The sequence below is a fragment of the Scardinius erythrophthalmus genome (assembly GCF_964197995.2).
Source record: "Scardinius erythrophthalmus genome assembly, chromosome: 3".
NCBI classification, from domain to species: Eukaryota; Metazoa; Chordata; class Actinopteri; order Cypriniformes; family Leuciscidae; genus Scardinius; species Scardinius erythrophthalmus.
In genome coordinates, this window is record NC_138223.1 from 18369979 (window position 1) to 18389145 (window position 19167).

General features: G+C 37.9%; 1 protein-coding gene across 2 annotated transcripts in view; it reads right to left on the minus strand.

Moving 5' to 3' along the window:
- lrba (LPS-responsive vesicle trafficking, beach and anchor containing) overlaps positions 1-19167 on the minus strand; it is a 275018-nt gene that overhangs the window by 118856 nt on the left and 136995 nt on the right. For both annotated transcript variants that reach the window (XM_081361109.1, XM_081361108.1), the window contains exon 36: positions 14898-15064. In XM_081361109.1, the coding sequence (XP_081217235.1) occupies positions 14898-15064 (167 nt within the window). The remainder of the gene's footprint in view (positions 1-14897; positions 15065-19167) is intronic.

Genomic DNA, 19167 nt, shown 5'->3' on the forward strand with positions numbered 1-19167 from the left:
ATTCAAATCCAGACTCAAAACACATCTGTTTAACTATGCATTTACTGAATGAGCACTTTGCCACTGTTCGTCCGACTGTTTGTACTGTACTGCATTTTATTTTATTTTTCTAAACTGTTTAATTATTCTTATTTCTTTTTTATTATTTTCATTTCTTCTATGTAAAGCACTTTGAATTGCCATTGTGTATGAAATGTGCTATATAAATAAACTTGCCTTGCCTTGCCTTACTATTCTCCTTCATCTTCGTGAGTTTTACACTACCAACCTGTGACACCTGTAGCTATCAATGACATTCCTAGACCTTTCTACTGGCATTTAGTTTGGTCAAAGTCTGAAGGCAGAGACAGTCCACTTATACATATATAAATGAGAGAAATTCAAACATTCCATATGGCAGCTATAAGAATGTAAGTCCTGCATTCCAATTTAAATCACAAAAGATTTTGGTCATTCCCCATAATATCAAGGGTCCCTAATATTCCAAACACAAGGACAGTGATGTGCAAACTACCACATTCAGTGAAGTGGGTTATATTGGCTATTTAAAATCTAATTTAAACCAGAAAATAAACAACCTTTTTCAATGTAACAAAAATTTCAAAACAAATATTACGAAAAATGATTCGAAAATATTAAAGATTCTACACTATTTCTCTGTTACTAACTAAATCAAGTTTGTAATTTATCATGTTATGCTTGGATAACATGGATTATCAGGTTTCAGCTATGATGTTTCTTATATATTAAATTTCTTCAAATTTGAAAAAAAAAAACAGAGTGTGAATCATTTTCATATTAAAATCAATTTTAATATTCATGAATATCCCAAAAATTATAGTAATTATAATCATTGAGAAGCACAATAGTACTTTGGACACTGGTTCACAAAATGATGTTAAACGGCAGGGGCCGGATTCTCAAATCTTTGAAAGCTAAGCAATTCATAAGAAAAATTCTAAATTTGTAATAATGTTCCTAAGTGCAATTCCTGAAAAAAATCATTAAGTAGTTCTCAAATATTTTCTTAAGAACATTTTTATTTATTTATTATTTTCATAAGAAGAAAATGACTGGTTTTGCGGTTATCTGATTGTATGGTGGTTCTTGCCGAAAACGAACTTATGAACTCCATAAGTAAACAAGAAAAAATACTTAAAGGCCATCTTTGTGCACTGCCTGCAGATTAATAATAATAATAATAATAATAATAAGCATACACATTATTTTTTTTGTAACGACTAGCTTGACAAGAGTTCAGCACTCTGCATTGCTTCACGCATACTAATAATCATTGTTTACATTATCGATCATTGGTGTCACTACAGAGTACTCTTGCACATCCCTAGTAATATGTATAATACTGATAGCTAGTGTTATACTGTAATGTTTAATTACAACTATTAATTTGAAACAACCCAATAAATTCATTAAACATCGTATCTTTGTGGTGGGTTATCCTAACTATTAAGAAGCCATTTATGATGATTTTAAAGAAGAATTTGAGTCTAAACAATCTTAAGAAAAAAAAAAAGATAAGAACAGTTAGGAATTTTATTATTAAGAATGTTTTGTGAATCTGGCCCCAGTATGTATAACCAGCAAAAATAACTGTCAACCTACTTGACCAAAAAAGATCATACTGGTTGACTAGTCAGCTATGATTCATTGGTGAACTGCAATGACTAAATAGACTAGCATTAACCAGCAGCGTAAAATAGCACTACTTCTTCATTTCCAGTGGAACACTGATGTGACTGCTGAACTCTGGGAATTCTGGAGTATGTGGAGTGTCATGCTAACATATGGACAACATCAGCGCTACGGGAGCCGTTAATATGTCCTTCTTTGACACTTTGTTACTATTTCTTACAGTCTGGGCCACTGTTGTGTATAAACAGTCAGAGCTAAATGTTTTCATTAGGACATATTTTAATCCATTTCCATAACGCAAAAGAGGAGAGCTAGTAGAAGCCATTTTTGCATAATTTATATGATATATCCCGTGGAATCTGTAGCTGTCAAACCTTTACATGCTCTCTGGAGATTTACAGATATACTGGGAAGACATTGCAAGCTGTCAAGCTTAAGGCATGGAAATGGCGCCAATACATTGGCTTAGAAAAGCTCTGCATGTGAAAAACTTGCATGTGTTAAGAGTCACACACAGATGATAGATATTCTACATAGCTAATCCATGTTTACAGATAACATCTCAAATAAGAGGTTGTATGTCTAGGTGTATCATGCCAGTTTTGTTTGAAAGGGTTTCAGATTCCTTCGGAAGAAAGACTAATTTGTTTCCATCATAGATGAGGAAGGGAGGATAAGAAGGGAGAAAAGAGAGTGGAACAGCTGCTCTCTCTCTCTATCTGGCCCACAGTCATGTGGGATGTTTGTACATGGCTTCTCAAGTGTTTATAGCCAAACCGAGCCATTAATGGTACTTGTTAAACAGCTTATGAAGAAATGTAAATAAAAGCAGGACATGTATATGTTATGACATACTGTAATCTGCTAAGCATTTTGCCTTATCTTTGCCAGGACCACGCAGGCCAAGTTGATAAAATCATTTATAGTTTGTCACCAGGAGTCTCTGTAGATTATTTATTGTGGACAAGATACTGACATTGGCAAATTTTCTCATGATACTCTGAATTCCGCTTGTATAACTAATTTTCTGTGTTCAAGGAATAGTTCACCTAAAAATGAAATTTCAGTTATCCTCAAGTTGTCAAACCCATATTCATCTTGCATGGAACACAACATTTTGAAGTATGCACCAGTTAATATGGATGGATGGAGGATGGAGGATGGATGTATGGATGGAGGATGGATGGATGTATGGATGGATGTATGGATGGATGGATGGATGGATGGATGGATGGATGGATGGATGGATGGATGGATGGATGGATGGATGGATGGATGGATGGATGGATGGATGGATGGATGGATGGATGGATGGATGGATGGATGGATGGATGGATGGATGGATGGATGGATGGATGGATGGATGGATTTATGAACACTGCACAGCTTTATACATAAACTTATAATCCACATCTTCAAGAACATGCATTGGTTCATAAAAACTGATCTGAGCCCTATGAACCCTGGTGCATGCACTTACTCTTGTCTTGACTAAACGCAGTTGAAGAGAAAGTGATGGTCAGACAAAACTGAGGCCCTCACAGCTAAAAATGAAACTAACAGGGTACTCGAGATCACTCTGCTCTGATGTACACACAGTCTATTACTACAAAGAACCAGTGCATTTAGCATCCATTTCCTTCTTTGTATAGCTCTGGTAACATCAGGAAGTAAACAATAAGACTTTACTGAGCGCCCTGATCCGATCTTTGGAAGACAGGGCAAGAGGATAATCACAGTAAAATATACACAGCAGCACTATTACTCTACTACAGCTACATTAAGCATATACTGGTAAAGAGATTGAACTTCTAAAAGGCCCAATAAACCAGGACAAATGTAGCTGTAAAATGGTTGTAATCTTAGTGGGTGGGAACAAACAGTGTGTCATGCATTCAGGACCTAGATAGGGCGATATTACGGAAGATACAGCACATGGGATGAAACCATGCTGCAGCTGTAGCATATGACATTGCAGCATGGCATTCTGTACTTCATCTAAAACTATTTTAAATAATAATGATTATTATACTTGCAGTTAGCAAAATTGAATATTTCTATACTGAAGTATGAAAGTAAAATTTTAACTAGTACTGTTATCATTTACTAAGCATTTAAATGAAGGGAATTAAATATTTTTTTAAAAAAGAAAGAAATGCTGAAAAGTCACAGCACCTGCAGTAAAATATACTTTCCTTTACACAGACATTCAAATGTTTACTGAAGTAACTTGTGACTCTGAATGGTGGAGTAATAACTGCTGAAAATTCAGCTTTACCACCACAGGAATAAATTTCATTTCAAATGTTGTAATATTGAAAATGCCAACTCTGAATCTATACATTGTAATCAGTATGATCACAACTTGTAATAATTGTTTTAATGACATTATTTTTTCATGCCTAATTTAATACATGATGTTAGCTAACTGTATGATTTTTACTGTCTTAGAACTGTACATTTTTGACATGTGGACATTACTTCTTTGACACAGTCACCTCTGATAACCGATTACTATTAATTGTACTGTAGAAACATGCATTTTTCTGTAAAGCTGCTTGGAAATATGTACTGTGATATACGCTGTAAAAATAAATGTAAATTGAATTAAAATTGTAATATGTGATCAATAAAATTAGAGGCATTAGTAAGCAGAAATACTTATTTTCAAAAAAATCTTACCAAACCCAAAACTTTTGTACGGTAATTGAATCATTTTGATTAATTCAAATCATTAATCAGCATTTAACGTAATTATTTTTTTAATTATAGTTTGATTAAAATTTTTAATTGATTGACAGACCTGATTTAGTGCTCTGGAAAAAACAAATCACATTAAAAAACGTCAAAAAAAAGTTGTGTTGCTTAATATTTTTGTGGAAACTGTGATTCTTAAATGGATAGAAAGCATTTACTGAGAACATACTGACCGCCAAAACAGTAGTGTACAGTCGTTTTGAATGGTAGTGCATAACAATTAGGGCTGTCACTTTACGTTCGAAAATCGATTGCACAATCGATTGGACCAACCAACGCAAGTTTCGAAAACGAAAATAGGGAATCGATTTTAACGGTCTTTTCTCGGAGCGGGTCCAGCTCGTCACGATAAGCCCGCAGCGAACGCGCGTCATACAGCAACTCTGACAAACATGCATAACAGCAAATTATCCTTCTGCATAATGCGTCTCTTTTTACTACAAAACTGTGAATTCTGCCGGTATGCAGACAGTCTCATGCATTCAGATACAAATTCGGGCTACGCGTCTACAATCGCCTACGTACTAGGCGAAATTTGTTTGACATTTCTAATCGTAAACACAGCCATGTTGAAGACTGAGGTAATGTTTTTCATTTATGCTATGGCAGTCCACTCTGCTTATTGTTTTTCGAGAATGTTGCACTCCTGTTTGTCATTGTGTACGAAACTTCACGCCAATAAATCATCAGAAATATTGCAGACTTGTGCGCGTCTCAAGCGCCCTCTTTACGTTCGTCCTAAAGCCTGTTTTATACTTCTGCGTCGGACCTACGCCGAAGCCTCTACGGCAACGCGTTGGTTTTCATTTATACTTCTGCGTTGTTGTCCGCGTTGACGCGCAATTACACTTGCAGAGGGAGCATGTGAAACCCGAGGGAGGGGTTCTAGCAGACCAATCACTAGGGCTGTTTTCGACTAAGGATTTTCATAGTCGAATCTGATTCGTTAGATTTTGCCGTAGTCGACTGATAGTCGAACCTTTTTTTTTTTTTCTTTTTAGATAGCAGCTAGATTTTTTCCATTTCAAACAAAAGAGCTAAAAAACACATATATATCACTCATATATCATAACATTTCATAAACATGAGGAGCAATATGAGAGAGAAATTTGGTGATGGTTGTTTAGGTACATTAAACCACGTAAAGCTTTTTCACGCCCATGAGAACCGCGTGGAGTCAACTCACAGCCGCTCCGCTGCCCTGCTGAAAATGTAAAGCAGAAACGCTTAATATCAGATAACGTCCATAATAATTGGATTCTGGGTTCGATTTTTTGACCATTTTCAGTGGTTATGAGGAGCAATATGAGAAGGAAATTTGGTAATCGTTGTTTAGGTACATTAAACAACGTAAAGCTTTTTAACGCACATGAGAACCGTGTGGAGTCAGCTTTTTAACGCACATGAGAACCGTGTGGTGTCAACTCACAGCCGCTCCGCAGCCCTGCTGAAAATGTGAAGCAGAAACGCTTAATATCAGATAACGTCCATAATAATTGGACTCTGGGTTCGATTTTTTTTACCATTTTAAGTGGTTATGAGGAGCAACATGAGAGGGGAATTTGGTAATCATTGTTTAGGTACATTAAACCACGTAAAGCTTTTTAACGCACATGAGAACCGTGTGGAGTCAACTCACAGCCGCTCCGCAGCCCTGCTGAAAATGTGAAGCAGATTTTTGAATACATTTTTATTTATTTACATTAGTAAGCTACAGGACATCGTCTTTCAAAACATGACCTGCGCAAAAGCGAAAAAATAAAATAAAAATGGTACCCAGCCCTTCTGAAAATGCGAATGCGTCTCTGTCCCCAGCACATTTCAAACCAAACTGACGCCCATGTATTCGACTATGAGGTTCATAGTCGAATCAGACCTCTCCGAATCGAATCGTCGAATCCTTGACTATTAGAAGTCAGCCCTACCAATCACAGCGCTTGTGTCCGTGTAGAGTTGACGCGTGGTTACATTTTTGGAGAGGTGCACGTCAGGGTACGCCAAAGGGTACGCGCGCAACACACAGCCTACGACGTAGCTACGGCGTTAGTTCGACGCAGAAGTATAAAACAGGCTTAATGCCTGTTCATTGTCCGTGGATTTGCCCATAGGCTATTTTGCGTTTAAAATGGAAACGTCTTTAGACATGGAAAATCGATTTTGCAATCGATTCAATGAACACTTACGTCTCAAAAATCGAACAGGATTTTTTCACAAAAGTGACAGCCCTAATAACAATATTTACTGAGAAAATCCTCTAGCAAACAAGTGAACAAGTGAAACATTGCAGAAATTATAAAAAATGGCTTTAAAAGTAAATTGTGATTCAACTTCCAGGTACACCTACTAGCTGGGACCCAATCAGATTCCTGACCTCAGCTAAATTGAGATGCTTTGGCATTTACACCAGGTGCAGGTTTGTGTCCAGTTGAAACAACCATTAAGTTAAGACATTAATTGTATATGGTATATATAATATAGTCTCCACTGTTACACAATATTAATTAGAGATAACCCTGTTTAGAATAAAAGGTTGAGTGAATTCACCCAATATTTTGTAAACAGCACTGATTCTCCCCTCTTTTTAGCGTGTATCTTCAGAAAAATGTGATTCGTGGATGAAAGCCAGAGCGCGGCAGGCTACATGCGTGATGGCGTGTGGTGGGAGAGAGGTGACGGAGTGCTTGTATAGTTTTGGCGAGCAGGACAGCAGGGTGCTTTCATAGCAGCCTGAGCATCATTAACCAGTAGGGATGATGTATGACTTGCATTACCTACACCAAATGTGATGACAATAATGAAGCATCTCAAACAGCACCAAATGAGAACCTAAGGTGTGTGTGTGTGCGTGTGAGAGAGAGAGAGAGAGAGAGAGAGAGAGAGAGAGAGAGAGAGAGAGAGAGAGAGAGAGAGAGAGAGAGAGAGAGAGAGAGAGAGAGAGACAGACAGACAGACAGACAGACAGACAGACAGACAGACAGACAGACAGACAGCGAGAGAGAGAGAGAGAGAGAGAGAGAGAGAGAGAGAGAGAGAGAGAGAGAGAGAGAGAGAGAGAGAGAGAGAGAGAGAGAGAGAAACTGTATATGATTAAAGGGGCGGTCACACTACACATTTCATACCATTGCCTTCCATTCATACACATGCAAATGCATCAAACCGGAAACGCGAGCGAATGTGAAAAGTTTCGCATTTCACTGCATTCCAAAGCTCAAGTTTGGTGAACTCTGACCTGCGAATTCGCATCACGTGAAGAATTAAAAGCTGAATTAAAAGAACGACATTTTGCAGTTTAGTCGAGTAGTCTGTATATTTTGTACATTTTGAGTGTATTACTATTATATGTTGAATACTATTATATTTTGAATTCATGTTTATAAAAAATTATGCTTTTCAAAGCAGCTTTAGAGTGATAACAGGAAATTAATGCAACAAAGATTGTTTTGGCTGTACAACAGCTCTAGAAGAAAGTCATTGTCTAGTTTAAGCAAGTTTCTAATGGATTCATTTCCGTTATTAACTTAGGGGCCGCTTACACAGCACCGTTTTTAACTGAAAACAGAAAACTTTTAATGCGTTGGTTGTTATGTCATATCACAAAGAAATTTTGCATGCTCACTAGTTTGACCACGGCTTGAGGGGGGCAAAATCATGTTGCATGTGATAGAATTCAGCACTCCCATGAGAACACGATTATTTGTGTTCATGGGACAGAGAGAATGAGGATTTGTTTCAGGACTAACACACTACCATTTTTTTTCATACAAAACGTCAGACATAAAATGTATTAATATATGAATGAATGAACCGCATAGGCCAAACAATATGCCAAATTACTAACATTTACCAGATGACAGCTACATTTGGTGATATAAACCAAATTTAGAGTTTAATAGTCTTTAACATCAACAATAAAATTAGAAATGGCCTGTTACTAAAAATCCTGTTACTAGCTCTAGAGTTACAGATTCACTTAAGGTTTTAAATAAGAAAGATACAGAATAACTTTTTTTGTTTTGCCCCAAAAAAAGACAGAAATGTCTTGGATGTTAAAAATGTGTGTTAAAATACCTTACCTAAAAATATATAAATAGCCACACAGTTTGCCATTTTACCTAGAGTATCTGCTGAGCAAACAAGCCTTTGTGAGCATGTTACAGTGTCCATGTGTTCCTCTCTGCTCCTGATAGGCTAGGCATGAAATGACAAAGCACAGGATAAAATAGTAATGCTAATATTGATAGTTTGTCCATTACAGGTCAGCTAACTGTCCTCCGGAACAGTTACAAAGCTGTTAGTTTCGATTTCACAAGGCCGATCAATACGTGGGCATACTGTTTCAATTTTGCCTGCATTGATTTTCTCTATAACACCACAACCCTGCCGCATTCATCTCTTTGAAAGAAGGGAAGATTTGATTTACTGAAGAAAAATTGGAGCGCACATCACAAAGGTTTCTGCCGGCGTGGGCTCCTGACACAGAAAAGATGGATGTCCCCAGGCAGGGGTGCCTCCAGCCCCGAGGAGCTCCATTAGAGATCACTGGAGCTGCTGCTGGAAATGACTCGCATTAGAGGAGGAGAGAGAAAGAATGAGAGCGAGAGAGAGGGTGTGATGGTGGGAAAAGATGAGAAAGGAAAGTGAGAAAAAATATTAAGAAAAGGGAGAGTGTGAAAGAAAGAAGAGAATAAGCAGGAATCTCAAAAACAACTGCCGCTTTTCACAAAGAGAATACAAAACGGAGCGAAACACTTACAATTATGTTATTTTTGGTCTTTTTCAACAAATGCTCAGGAAATGTGGCACAAAATAGATTATTAGATTATAGATTATTAACAGATAAAAAGTTTTGTATTCTATATGTTCATAGAATACAAAGTTCCCCATTTGTGCAACCCATGTATTTAATGTGTACATTGTTAAAAGCACTAATTGTTGAGGTTGTTATCTTCAGGCAAAATGTATCAAATTAAAATAAATGAAATATTGGGGAGCAAATGTTGGTTTGTCATTACTGACCCACTTATCTTTACTATAAAGTAAAGTAAAGAAAAATAATATTCGTACAATAACTTGGATAACAGGGTTGAAAAGTTTGAGTTTGATGAATGCAGAAAACACCACAATTTGTGTAAAAAAGAAGAAAATTATGTTACTTCTTGGGTGCATTAATGTTAATAAAAATCATAAAAAATGTTAATGGATAATGCTGTAACAGGATTGTACACAGCTAAACATTCTCTAATTGTTTGCGAAAAAAAAAGAGACCTAAGTTTACCTTATTTGTTGAAAAGTGTCAACTATTAAACCATAGATTGTGCTTCATATCTGTGATAAACACTGCAGAAATGTTCTCCTCCTTCACGCGGTCTATTCTGTACTTCATTTGCTTCTATCTTCCTCATCTTCTCCCTGACAGTGTTTGAGGGTGTGGAACTGCTCTGAGCGCAGTAGCAGAGTGAATTTCCATGCTACATTAGTCCTACTATCAGAATGCAATGAAGGAGAATATGAGAGGAAGACTCATCTGTCCTGCGAGACTCCCACTCCCACTCCTCCTCCTCTTCCTCCTCTCGATCATCTCTCTTTCGGCCAGCCACTTTACTGGTGTGTCATCTACATGAGAGATCATCTGTCTTTTGACCCAAATAAACATGACCACAAGAAAAAGAAAAAAGGAGAGGGAGAGAGAGAGAGAGAGAGCGGAATGACAGGCGGCCAAAAGAAAGAAAAAAAATGAATGCTGTCAGCAGCCTCATTTGTGGGCACCGTGTTCATTTTGTCTGGTTTTGGCAGACGCTAGCGCCACATGTTCACCTGCGTCACCAGACAAGAGGGTGGTAATAGATGGACAGGTGGATGCAGCTGTCTGTCAATATGAGATCCAATCAAAAAAAAAAAGGACCATGGACAGTGCAGAATGGGACCGTCCCAGATCAGCAAGTGGAATTTATGTGTATGCGTGTTGGAATATATGTGCCTATTCCTTTGTTTGCCGAAGTGCAAAGCCCCATGGACCTCTCTGACAATGCCTCCACGAACGAGAGAGGGAGGGAACCCGTGAGGAATGAGAGCAGGAGAAAGAGAAAATCACCTAACACCTCAACTCTCCTGAGGACGGGGCTGCTGTAAGCTGGATATTAAGACACAAATTGCATTCAGGCGGGTCAGTAGGTGTCAGATGATATTAGATGCCTGCCATGAGGAAACAACAACTACCATCAGCCAGGGAGGAAAATAATATTTTCATTTTCAGCCTTTTATTGAATGGAAACTTTGGGGAATACGTCTTTATAGGGGGGAGCTAGCGGGCTTGCAAATTTAACACTCCCAACAAAAGGGTGTAATCATGGCAGCTGAGTGCCCTTTGAGGGATTTGATTTCATTTTCATGAAGGTGAAAAACAAGACTTTGCTATGTCTATGTGTGTGTCTGTGTGTGTGTTGTATCAACGCTTCAGTGCTGTTGTTTTCTTTTGTTATCTATAACAGTGAAAGTGTGTCATTTCTAATGGTTTTACAGCAAAACCAATACAAACAAGTGGCAATCTCTAAATATGGTAAACGTTGGTGTCCCATGACTTTAAAAAAGCATTAGAAGCACAAATCCTATGGCTTTATTGTGGGATATCCTCTAGCAGAATATCATCTGAATTTGGCCTGTTCTTCCAAGGTCTTGATGTTCTTGACATCCTGTATCCAACAACTAATATTACACCGCATCATCATTTTGACACAATCTGTGGAAATTATATTTAATTTATTGCTGGAAAAATTTGGAAAAATTGTATTAATTTAAAAAATGTATCTGTATTCCACATCTTGCATAAACGTTTTTTTGTTGTTGTTGCAAAAACGAAACAAAAATTAACATCTGCTTCGAAATCCCCCCCCCCCCAATTACAAAAGAAATTGTTTAATGTATACAAGTTTTGCAAACCTGTTATCCATTGCAGTTTTTTTTTTTTTACAAACATTGTGTAATTCTGGTGATTACTCAATGTTGATCACAATAAATATTTAACCGTTTTAATAGCTATTTTTGTGGTAATTTTCACGTGAATTACTCCCTCCCACCTTTAGAAACCATGATAGGAACAGCAATTAACCAAATGTAGATGTGCAGCTGCAAGTTGCATTGTGTGTGTGTGTGTCCCTTCTTTTACTTCCAGATGTTGTTCTCTCTTCTGTAGTTACCGATCCCCAGCTCTCCAGCATTTTTGCCCATGACCTTCTGGGTAATTGAGCAGAAGTATTGATGTAACAGCAGGGTCTGATTGTGATTTATTAAACACACTCTGAGACTGTGCCAGCGTCACCATGCGCCCATCGCATGCTATTACAAAAGTCATCAATAGCCAAGCAACATAAAGGCTAGTAATGGGGAGAGAGCCAAGAGAGAGAACAGAGCACTCTGCCATTACATGACTGCAGAATACTGAGAAAAGAACAGAGAGAGCACAGAATCTCAATACAACAAACCACAGACAGGTCTCCAAATCTCCAGAGAACACATTTTGTTAGGAACACAAAGGACAAAAAAAAAAAAAAAAAAAGAAAGAAAGAAAGAAAGAAATTGACCTACAGAGCCAATGAGCTTCTCAGGCAAGCAAACTGGATTAGAGAAAACCAGTGCATGTCGGCATCATTAACGGATATTTCTGTGTTTACAGAAATAAATATGGCTCCTTATGTTTCCTTCAGTAATGGCCAGGTAAAATATGCTGGCTTTCATCCCATTCCAACAGCAATGCATCATACACAGAAACTGAAGCAATAAGACATAACCCAGGCTCAGAACCATGACTGTAGGACTCCATTAGAGCCCATAATGGGCGGAAACATAGGTTTAGCCTATCATGAGAGAGGTAAATACTACAAGGTCTAATGATTATGGATGATTTGGTAAGGGGTACAGTAGGATGCAGGTATACTATAAAACAGAGGTGAGCTGAAAAAAAAGGAAAGAAAAACGACGCCCATCACTATAGACAGACCAAAGACTGTTCAATGACTGTTTGGTGCATGCACCAAAAAAGGATATATAATGATATATTCACAATAACCGTGATACCTTAACGCTGTTTGATACCCGTTATAAAACGAGAAAAGTAGTAGTAGTTGTTTTTTTGGATTCCGTGAAAAGTCTGCATGAATAGCAAATTAGTTGTATCGTTATGTTCTGTTTTCCGACAGTCAATTTGAGTGTGATTTATTGGCAAAAATAGACAACAAAAAATAAACAAAGTTAAAGATAACTATGTCTGATAGTATTTTTTATTTATTTATTAAAATGTTCTATAGATATCATAATAATATCATTAGTGTGAATTCTTTTGACCATGATAATTGCATAGTGAAAATCTGACATAATGACAGCCCTAGCGCTGACAGAAATCAGCAGTTACAATCTGATTAGTTGGCTTTACTCCAAGTTCCGATAAGGAAGTCAGTCTGGTTGGAAAGTCATGTTAATCAACGTGTTAGAAATATGCTTTTCAGGAAAAATGAATCACTAGATCATTGGTGGTCTACATTGGTAATCTATTTCAGATAATCCCACCCTGAAACAGCAGGTAAAAACTGTGTTTGGTCGCTGTGACAAGTGTGCTATCAGACTTGCAACTAAAAGTCAAGCTAGACAAGTCTAGTTTCATATACTTCTGTAGTATTACAAGTGTAATTTTGAGACAATGAAGAGTAAGGTTGGGAATAAATATATATATATATATATAAATAAAGTGTGGGAAGTTTAAACATCCGAAGTAGGCGCACAGAAAGCCATGTCTCAGACAGTGTGAATACTCTTTCTCTCTACTTCTCCTCAAAAAGATTATGGAGGAGGAAATGGTTGGGGAGACGCGGGGAGCAAGGATTATGTGTTCTGCAAAGAGAGTTGGAGGTAAATAAATAATTTGACAATGTGCTGCTAATAAAGCAAAGGTTTGTGCTTTGTTTCTGTTTGATATAATTGTAAAGCTGATATTTCTTGCTGATATTCTGGTCTATAACTCCTCCCCAAATTTGCCCTGTATCTTGCTCTCATTGGCTGTATGTCATCACCGATGTCATTTTCAGTCAGAACACACATTTCACACAGCAGGATTTTGAATCACAGACCGGTCCAGATATTTAGCATTCCAAAAATCTCATGGGTGTCGGCGACGTATCATCAATTCTCTCAGATCGCGTCTTTGATAATGTAGGCTACACTGCGTGATTGTCACTCGCGTGAACAAGCACAGATTTGCCTCCGATTTCGGGTTTTGTCTGCGATTTTCGCAAAATCTGTCAGAGAGTGAAAATCGGGGCTAAAATCGTACAGCGTGAATATAGCATTAAGTGAATGTAAACTAAAGAGTTAAAGGTCCCGTTGCATGCGATTCCATGTTTCAAACTTTAGTTAGTGTGTAATGTTGCTGTTAGAGCATAAATAATATCTGTAAAATTATAAAGCTCAAAGTTCAATGCCAAGCGAGATATTTTATTTAACAGAAGTTGACTACAAAAAACGGCTCGATTGGACTACACCCCTCTACATCCTGCATTGGTGACATCACCAGAACCGTTTCTTGACTAACCTCCGCCCACAGGAATGCTCCCTCAACTCTACTGGCTACTTGCGCACTTCTTATAACTTAGCCTACTGTGTTTACTCAGCTCTTACGGTGATTTTCTGAAGTAAAACTGACGCTTCATCTTTTGTGTGATGTACAATAAACTTTATTAAACTCATCAGTACATGTTTGATCATCATTCAGACAGCAGACTTGTAGGCTATTAATAAATAATGGATACATAGCCTACAAGCAGATGACAAATACGTTATAATAACCGTAATTAAACTACTAAACTATACCTGTTTCATCTCTATACAGCAATCTGACTCAGTAGGCATTATTGTCCGACTCGAAATGAACGCCGTTACTGAGAGTTTCTGATATTATCATCATTCCGTGAGATGAATTTTTCCTGACAGACTGAGCACGAGCTCATGAAGCTCCGCGCCCTGTGTCGTCCAGCAGCACCTCATTTGCATTTAAAGGGGACACACTGAAACGGCTCGTTTTTCTGAGCCCCAAAAAATGTCAATTTAAACATGCTGTAAAAAATTATCTGTTGGGTATTTTGAGCTCAAACTTCACATACACACTCTGGGGACATCAGAGACTTATTTTACATCTTGTGAAAAGGGGCATAGAACGGGACCTTTAAGAAAGAAAACGCATGTGTACAGTATCAGTATATTGGATCTGTGCATTATTCTTAAAGTGACAGCATCCTAATAATCCTGCGGTTGTTTGTGAATTTTGAAATTTTGGTGTCATAACTTTCATGTTCGGTAAAAATTATGTGGCGAAAAGTTAGTTTTAGGCCCTGTATAAACAGTATATTGACAACTTTTGTCTTCTTTGTCTCAAAAATGAAGTAAAAGCTATAATGTCATCAAAGAAAATTTGGTTCATCAAAGTTAAATGACTGAGATTGTACCTGAAAGCAGAGCAGCCCCAAGCACCGTGCTTGTCTGTGAGGATGTTTACAATCTTCTGTATGAGCTGGGTGGACGTGACGTGATCCCGGTACTTGGCGGCCCTGATCAGGTGATCGCACATCTTCTCCTCATCACGTTTCTCAGCGGCATACTGAGCACATTGAGACTGCAGACAGAAGAAAACAGCCCTTGTGAGTCATCACGCTCTTATATGCATTCATTCTTTTTATCAGTGAACATATTAAAACTTTAAATTTAAATTATGTATCCTTCTTTAAAAGCTACTATACATAACATGTACAGTATAATACCTATCACATACAAACATACAAAAGTTACTTGGAGGCACAAGTGTACTCCTGTGCTACATTTACCCGAGAAGAATACCGTCCATCTGACCGGGTGTACAAAACAAAGCGCACTACATCATTAGAGTGCGTGTTGACGCCTGAGTGTGTGAACGCGTGTGTGTGTGTGTGTGTGTGTGCGTGGTAACTCCATACACAGGAAACAAATGGAACTCTGGGTCATTTCCAGCCTGTTGTCACAGTGATTAATAACACTGGACATGTATTTGCTAATGCCTTTGGGCTACGCTAAAAAATGTAGAAACTACCCATAATACACAAGGAGACATTTTTCTTTGTCAGAATTTGTTATCAGAAAACCCTTTGAACTCAAATGCAATCCTTAAACAAAGCACCTCACACTGTAAATATCACGTTGATAAAACTTAAATTCTGTTTTATCTCTTCCTACCAAAGTAGAAGAGTAAATGAATAAGCCGTCCTTTGTGAAAACCAATGTCCCAATCAGAATCAATAAATCATGAGATCAGCAACAAAGCTGGTGAGATGCTGGTACAAATTCAACCTAGAATAAATGAAAACGGCTCACAAAGCACAAAACAACACAGCTTCATTTTTTCCTCCGTGCCTCGTCTTCTCTGATTCTGATGCAACGTCTAGCAAACAGCAATCAAGCGGAAAGGTTACAGCACCCACTAGAGCTTGTTTTAATGTAATTCCCTCTGCTTCATCCATTGCGTGTTATGGCCCTAAATTAAATTAGCCTTGGACAGCACCCATCTCAGACAACAAATACAGTAAAGGCAGCGGTCTGGTGTGGCAGTGGCGGCATACGCAGAAGCCTGCCTCTGCAAAGTTAGCGGTAAACGCTCCAAAGTGCCTTCTAATGGGCCCTCCTCTCCAATTTGAGCATCGACTCTTCATGTATGACAGAAAATCCATAGAGATAAATCACATTAGGGAGGCTTCCCTCTCCTAATTATCAATCTGTGTCTCATTTCGCTGTTCTTAACTCTGCAGTGACCTTAAAGTCATGAGAAGAGGATAGCGGCATAAAAGAGAGATAAAAGGTAAAGGGTGAATGTTTAAATGTGAACCTATTTGGATGTCTGGCGTAACAAAAGAGTGTGAATAAAAGAACGAAAAGAAAGACAGCGATTTGTCTCTGCTCAGCGTAGAAGGTCATGTCTGGGTAAAAAAATGGAGAATTCTAGATGGGTAACATTCATTTTGATGAAAGAAAAAGAATAAGAGTGCACAATAAAACATGTTTTGAACACAATTACAAGTGCACAGAGATTGTCAATGACTATTATGCAACTGAGAACTTTTTTAAATATTATAATTGTAATATTATATTATATTATTTTTGTGAGACATTCTTAAATTTAATCTCTGAAGCACGTGTGAAATTTGTAGTATTAATCGGAATAAAAGTTTGATCTAAATGTGCTTTCTGAGCTTTATCAGAATAGTTTCAGAGACAAAAAGAGCAATCATCCATATTTGTTTCAGTGTTCCCTTCAACTAGTGATTAACACATTATTAATTAGCTGTCATGGGTTCAAACACTTTGGCATAAACAGGCACTTTATCAACTAGTGTCAACGGCACCAAATCCCTGAGCTCCATAATGGGCTTTGTAATTTTCATGAACTTCCTGACAAATGGTTTCCTTGCAGCTGAAATTACAGGCTGAATTATAGGAAACATTCAGGTGAAATACATAGCGGTGACATTATCATCACGTTTGGGGCTGTAATTCTGTAGTGACATCATGAGACTTTGGAAACCCTACAAGGTGAACTTAATTCAAAAGGTCTTGCAGATGTTTGGCACTCCACTGAAGGGGGAACCACAATCTCTAGTCACAGTGCAGTTGAAGTACAAACCATAGCGGCAGAAACAAAACCATGAAAGTAATGTGTTTATGACTTCAGACAGAGTAATAATCCACATCTCCAAATGTTCTGTGTTCTGGGGAACTGAATCGGACAGGGTCAGCACTCATTTCCTTCAATGGACTACACCCATGACATACCCATTACAGCCATATTATTACAAAGAAAAAAAACTGTATCGTCTACAATAGTCTCAAACTATTTAGTCAGCATTACAATAAAGGTCAAAATAAAATGCATAAATGCATTTTTTGAGTGTAACAAAAGTAAGCCACTGATTATATTATAAAATCATATATATTCTAAAATATTTAAATGTATTTATTCCAAATACAAAAAAAATATTTTCAATTAAACATTTTATAATGAAATTGAACATGATTATGTTTAACAGTTTTTTTTTTCTTCTGATCTGTGTGATTTTTTTAAACTTACACAAAAGTCATTATACAGTAGCAGATCATCTATTTACTGTATATCATGGGTGATTTATTATTAAATCAATCCTGGTCATGACATTTAACAAAAAAGTAGTTAAATTTGAAATTATAATCGTGGGTATAATCGAGGAAGTTGAACTTTTACAAGTAGGGTATTGCCCCTCATGTCTTCTGAGAAAAGTTAATTGGTTTCTGAAATCTTCTGAATGTGTGTGTTGCTGCATCAATGGCAATAAGTGACGGTATAAAGTCCAGGCCTATTGTGGTATAGTCCAGTGGAACAAAAATCACTCTTAAATAATCTCTTCTATTCAGAATTTATAGCTAACCAAAGCACAATGAAATAATGACGACTCTCCTATTTGCCAATGTAAGCAGATCCCACCATTTCTCTGTAACAACATATGACCAATCATGGACGGCAGACTTAAACAGGGTAGCAAGGTTAAACAAAATAATCATCATCTGCCAGGCACCAGAACTCATTATGTTCCATCAGCCCTGTGAATTAGTTAGTGTGACACAACATGGCCAGGCGTGCATGTAAGTCCACACATTACATTCACTGTGAAGGGTTTGTGGTGTTCTTCGAGAGCGAGTCTAAGCAGTGAAAACAGTGGGGATCTTGTTAAACTGCTTGATTTGCACTCTGTTGACAGTGAAGTACACAGCACCGTGGCTATCATCTTTCTCTCCTCGCCAGTCCCTCCCTCAGGGTTTCATTTACACCAGGAAACTGTCCTACTGATGCCTCTGTCCTTGCAGCAGCTGAGGGAATGCAAATACAGTGCAGAGGATATGCACGCATCGTTCAGAGAAACAAAATGAAAAATGAAAAAAAGTGCGTATACCATGTCATTCAGCCAATCAAATCCGAGAGATTTTCATTGCACTTGATCTTTTGACCCACTTTCTTTCAGAATTTAAAGTCACCACCACATAAAAATTATAGCCAGGGGAATTCAGACAAAAGCAAGCCAGGAAAGCAAAAAGTGACAACCAAGAAAAATGAAGGCTTAAAAGTACAATAGCGAACAAAAGTCACAAAATGACAAAGGCTGACAGGCACTTCAATTCCGGAGCGATACTGCTGTCAGCCAACGCCTCTCTGTATTGATTTCCCTCCATCCCTTGTTCCCTCGGCGATAGATGGAGCAGGAATCTAGTGTGAAGCAACTATAGAGAGAGAGTGAACAAATGTTGCCACCACCACCCCCTCCTTTTCCAGAGAGTCAGGGTGACCATCAAGGTTAACACAGGTGCAACAACTTATCAAAGTATCTCTGGCTTCTCTCTTCCCCTTTTCTCCTTCCTTCATTTCGTGCTTTTAATGGACTAGTCACAATGCGTAGATGGCAGATTCTTCATCTTTCCTCCCACCCCCTCTCTAAAAAAAAGCATTTCTTTGGTTCCATTACTCTACACGGGCCACGGGCAGCTGACTCCTGCAACTTCAAGGTCACGCCGTGTGAGAAATTGTAGGAATTAACTGTCCTTTTGAGGTGAAAAATAGTCAAATGAAGGAGATGTGCGGCGAGTGAAAAATGAACATGTCTGCTGGCAGTCGGCGAGGAGCAGGTGTGGATGAATGTGAATACAGGATAATGTTTTTACTTCTGG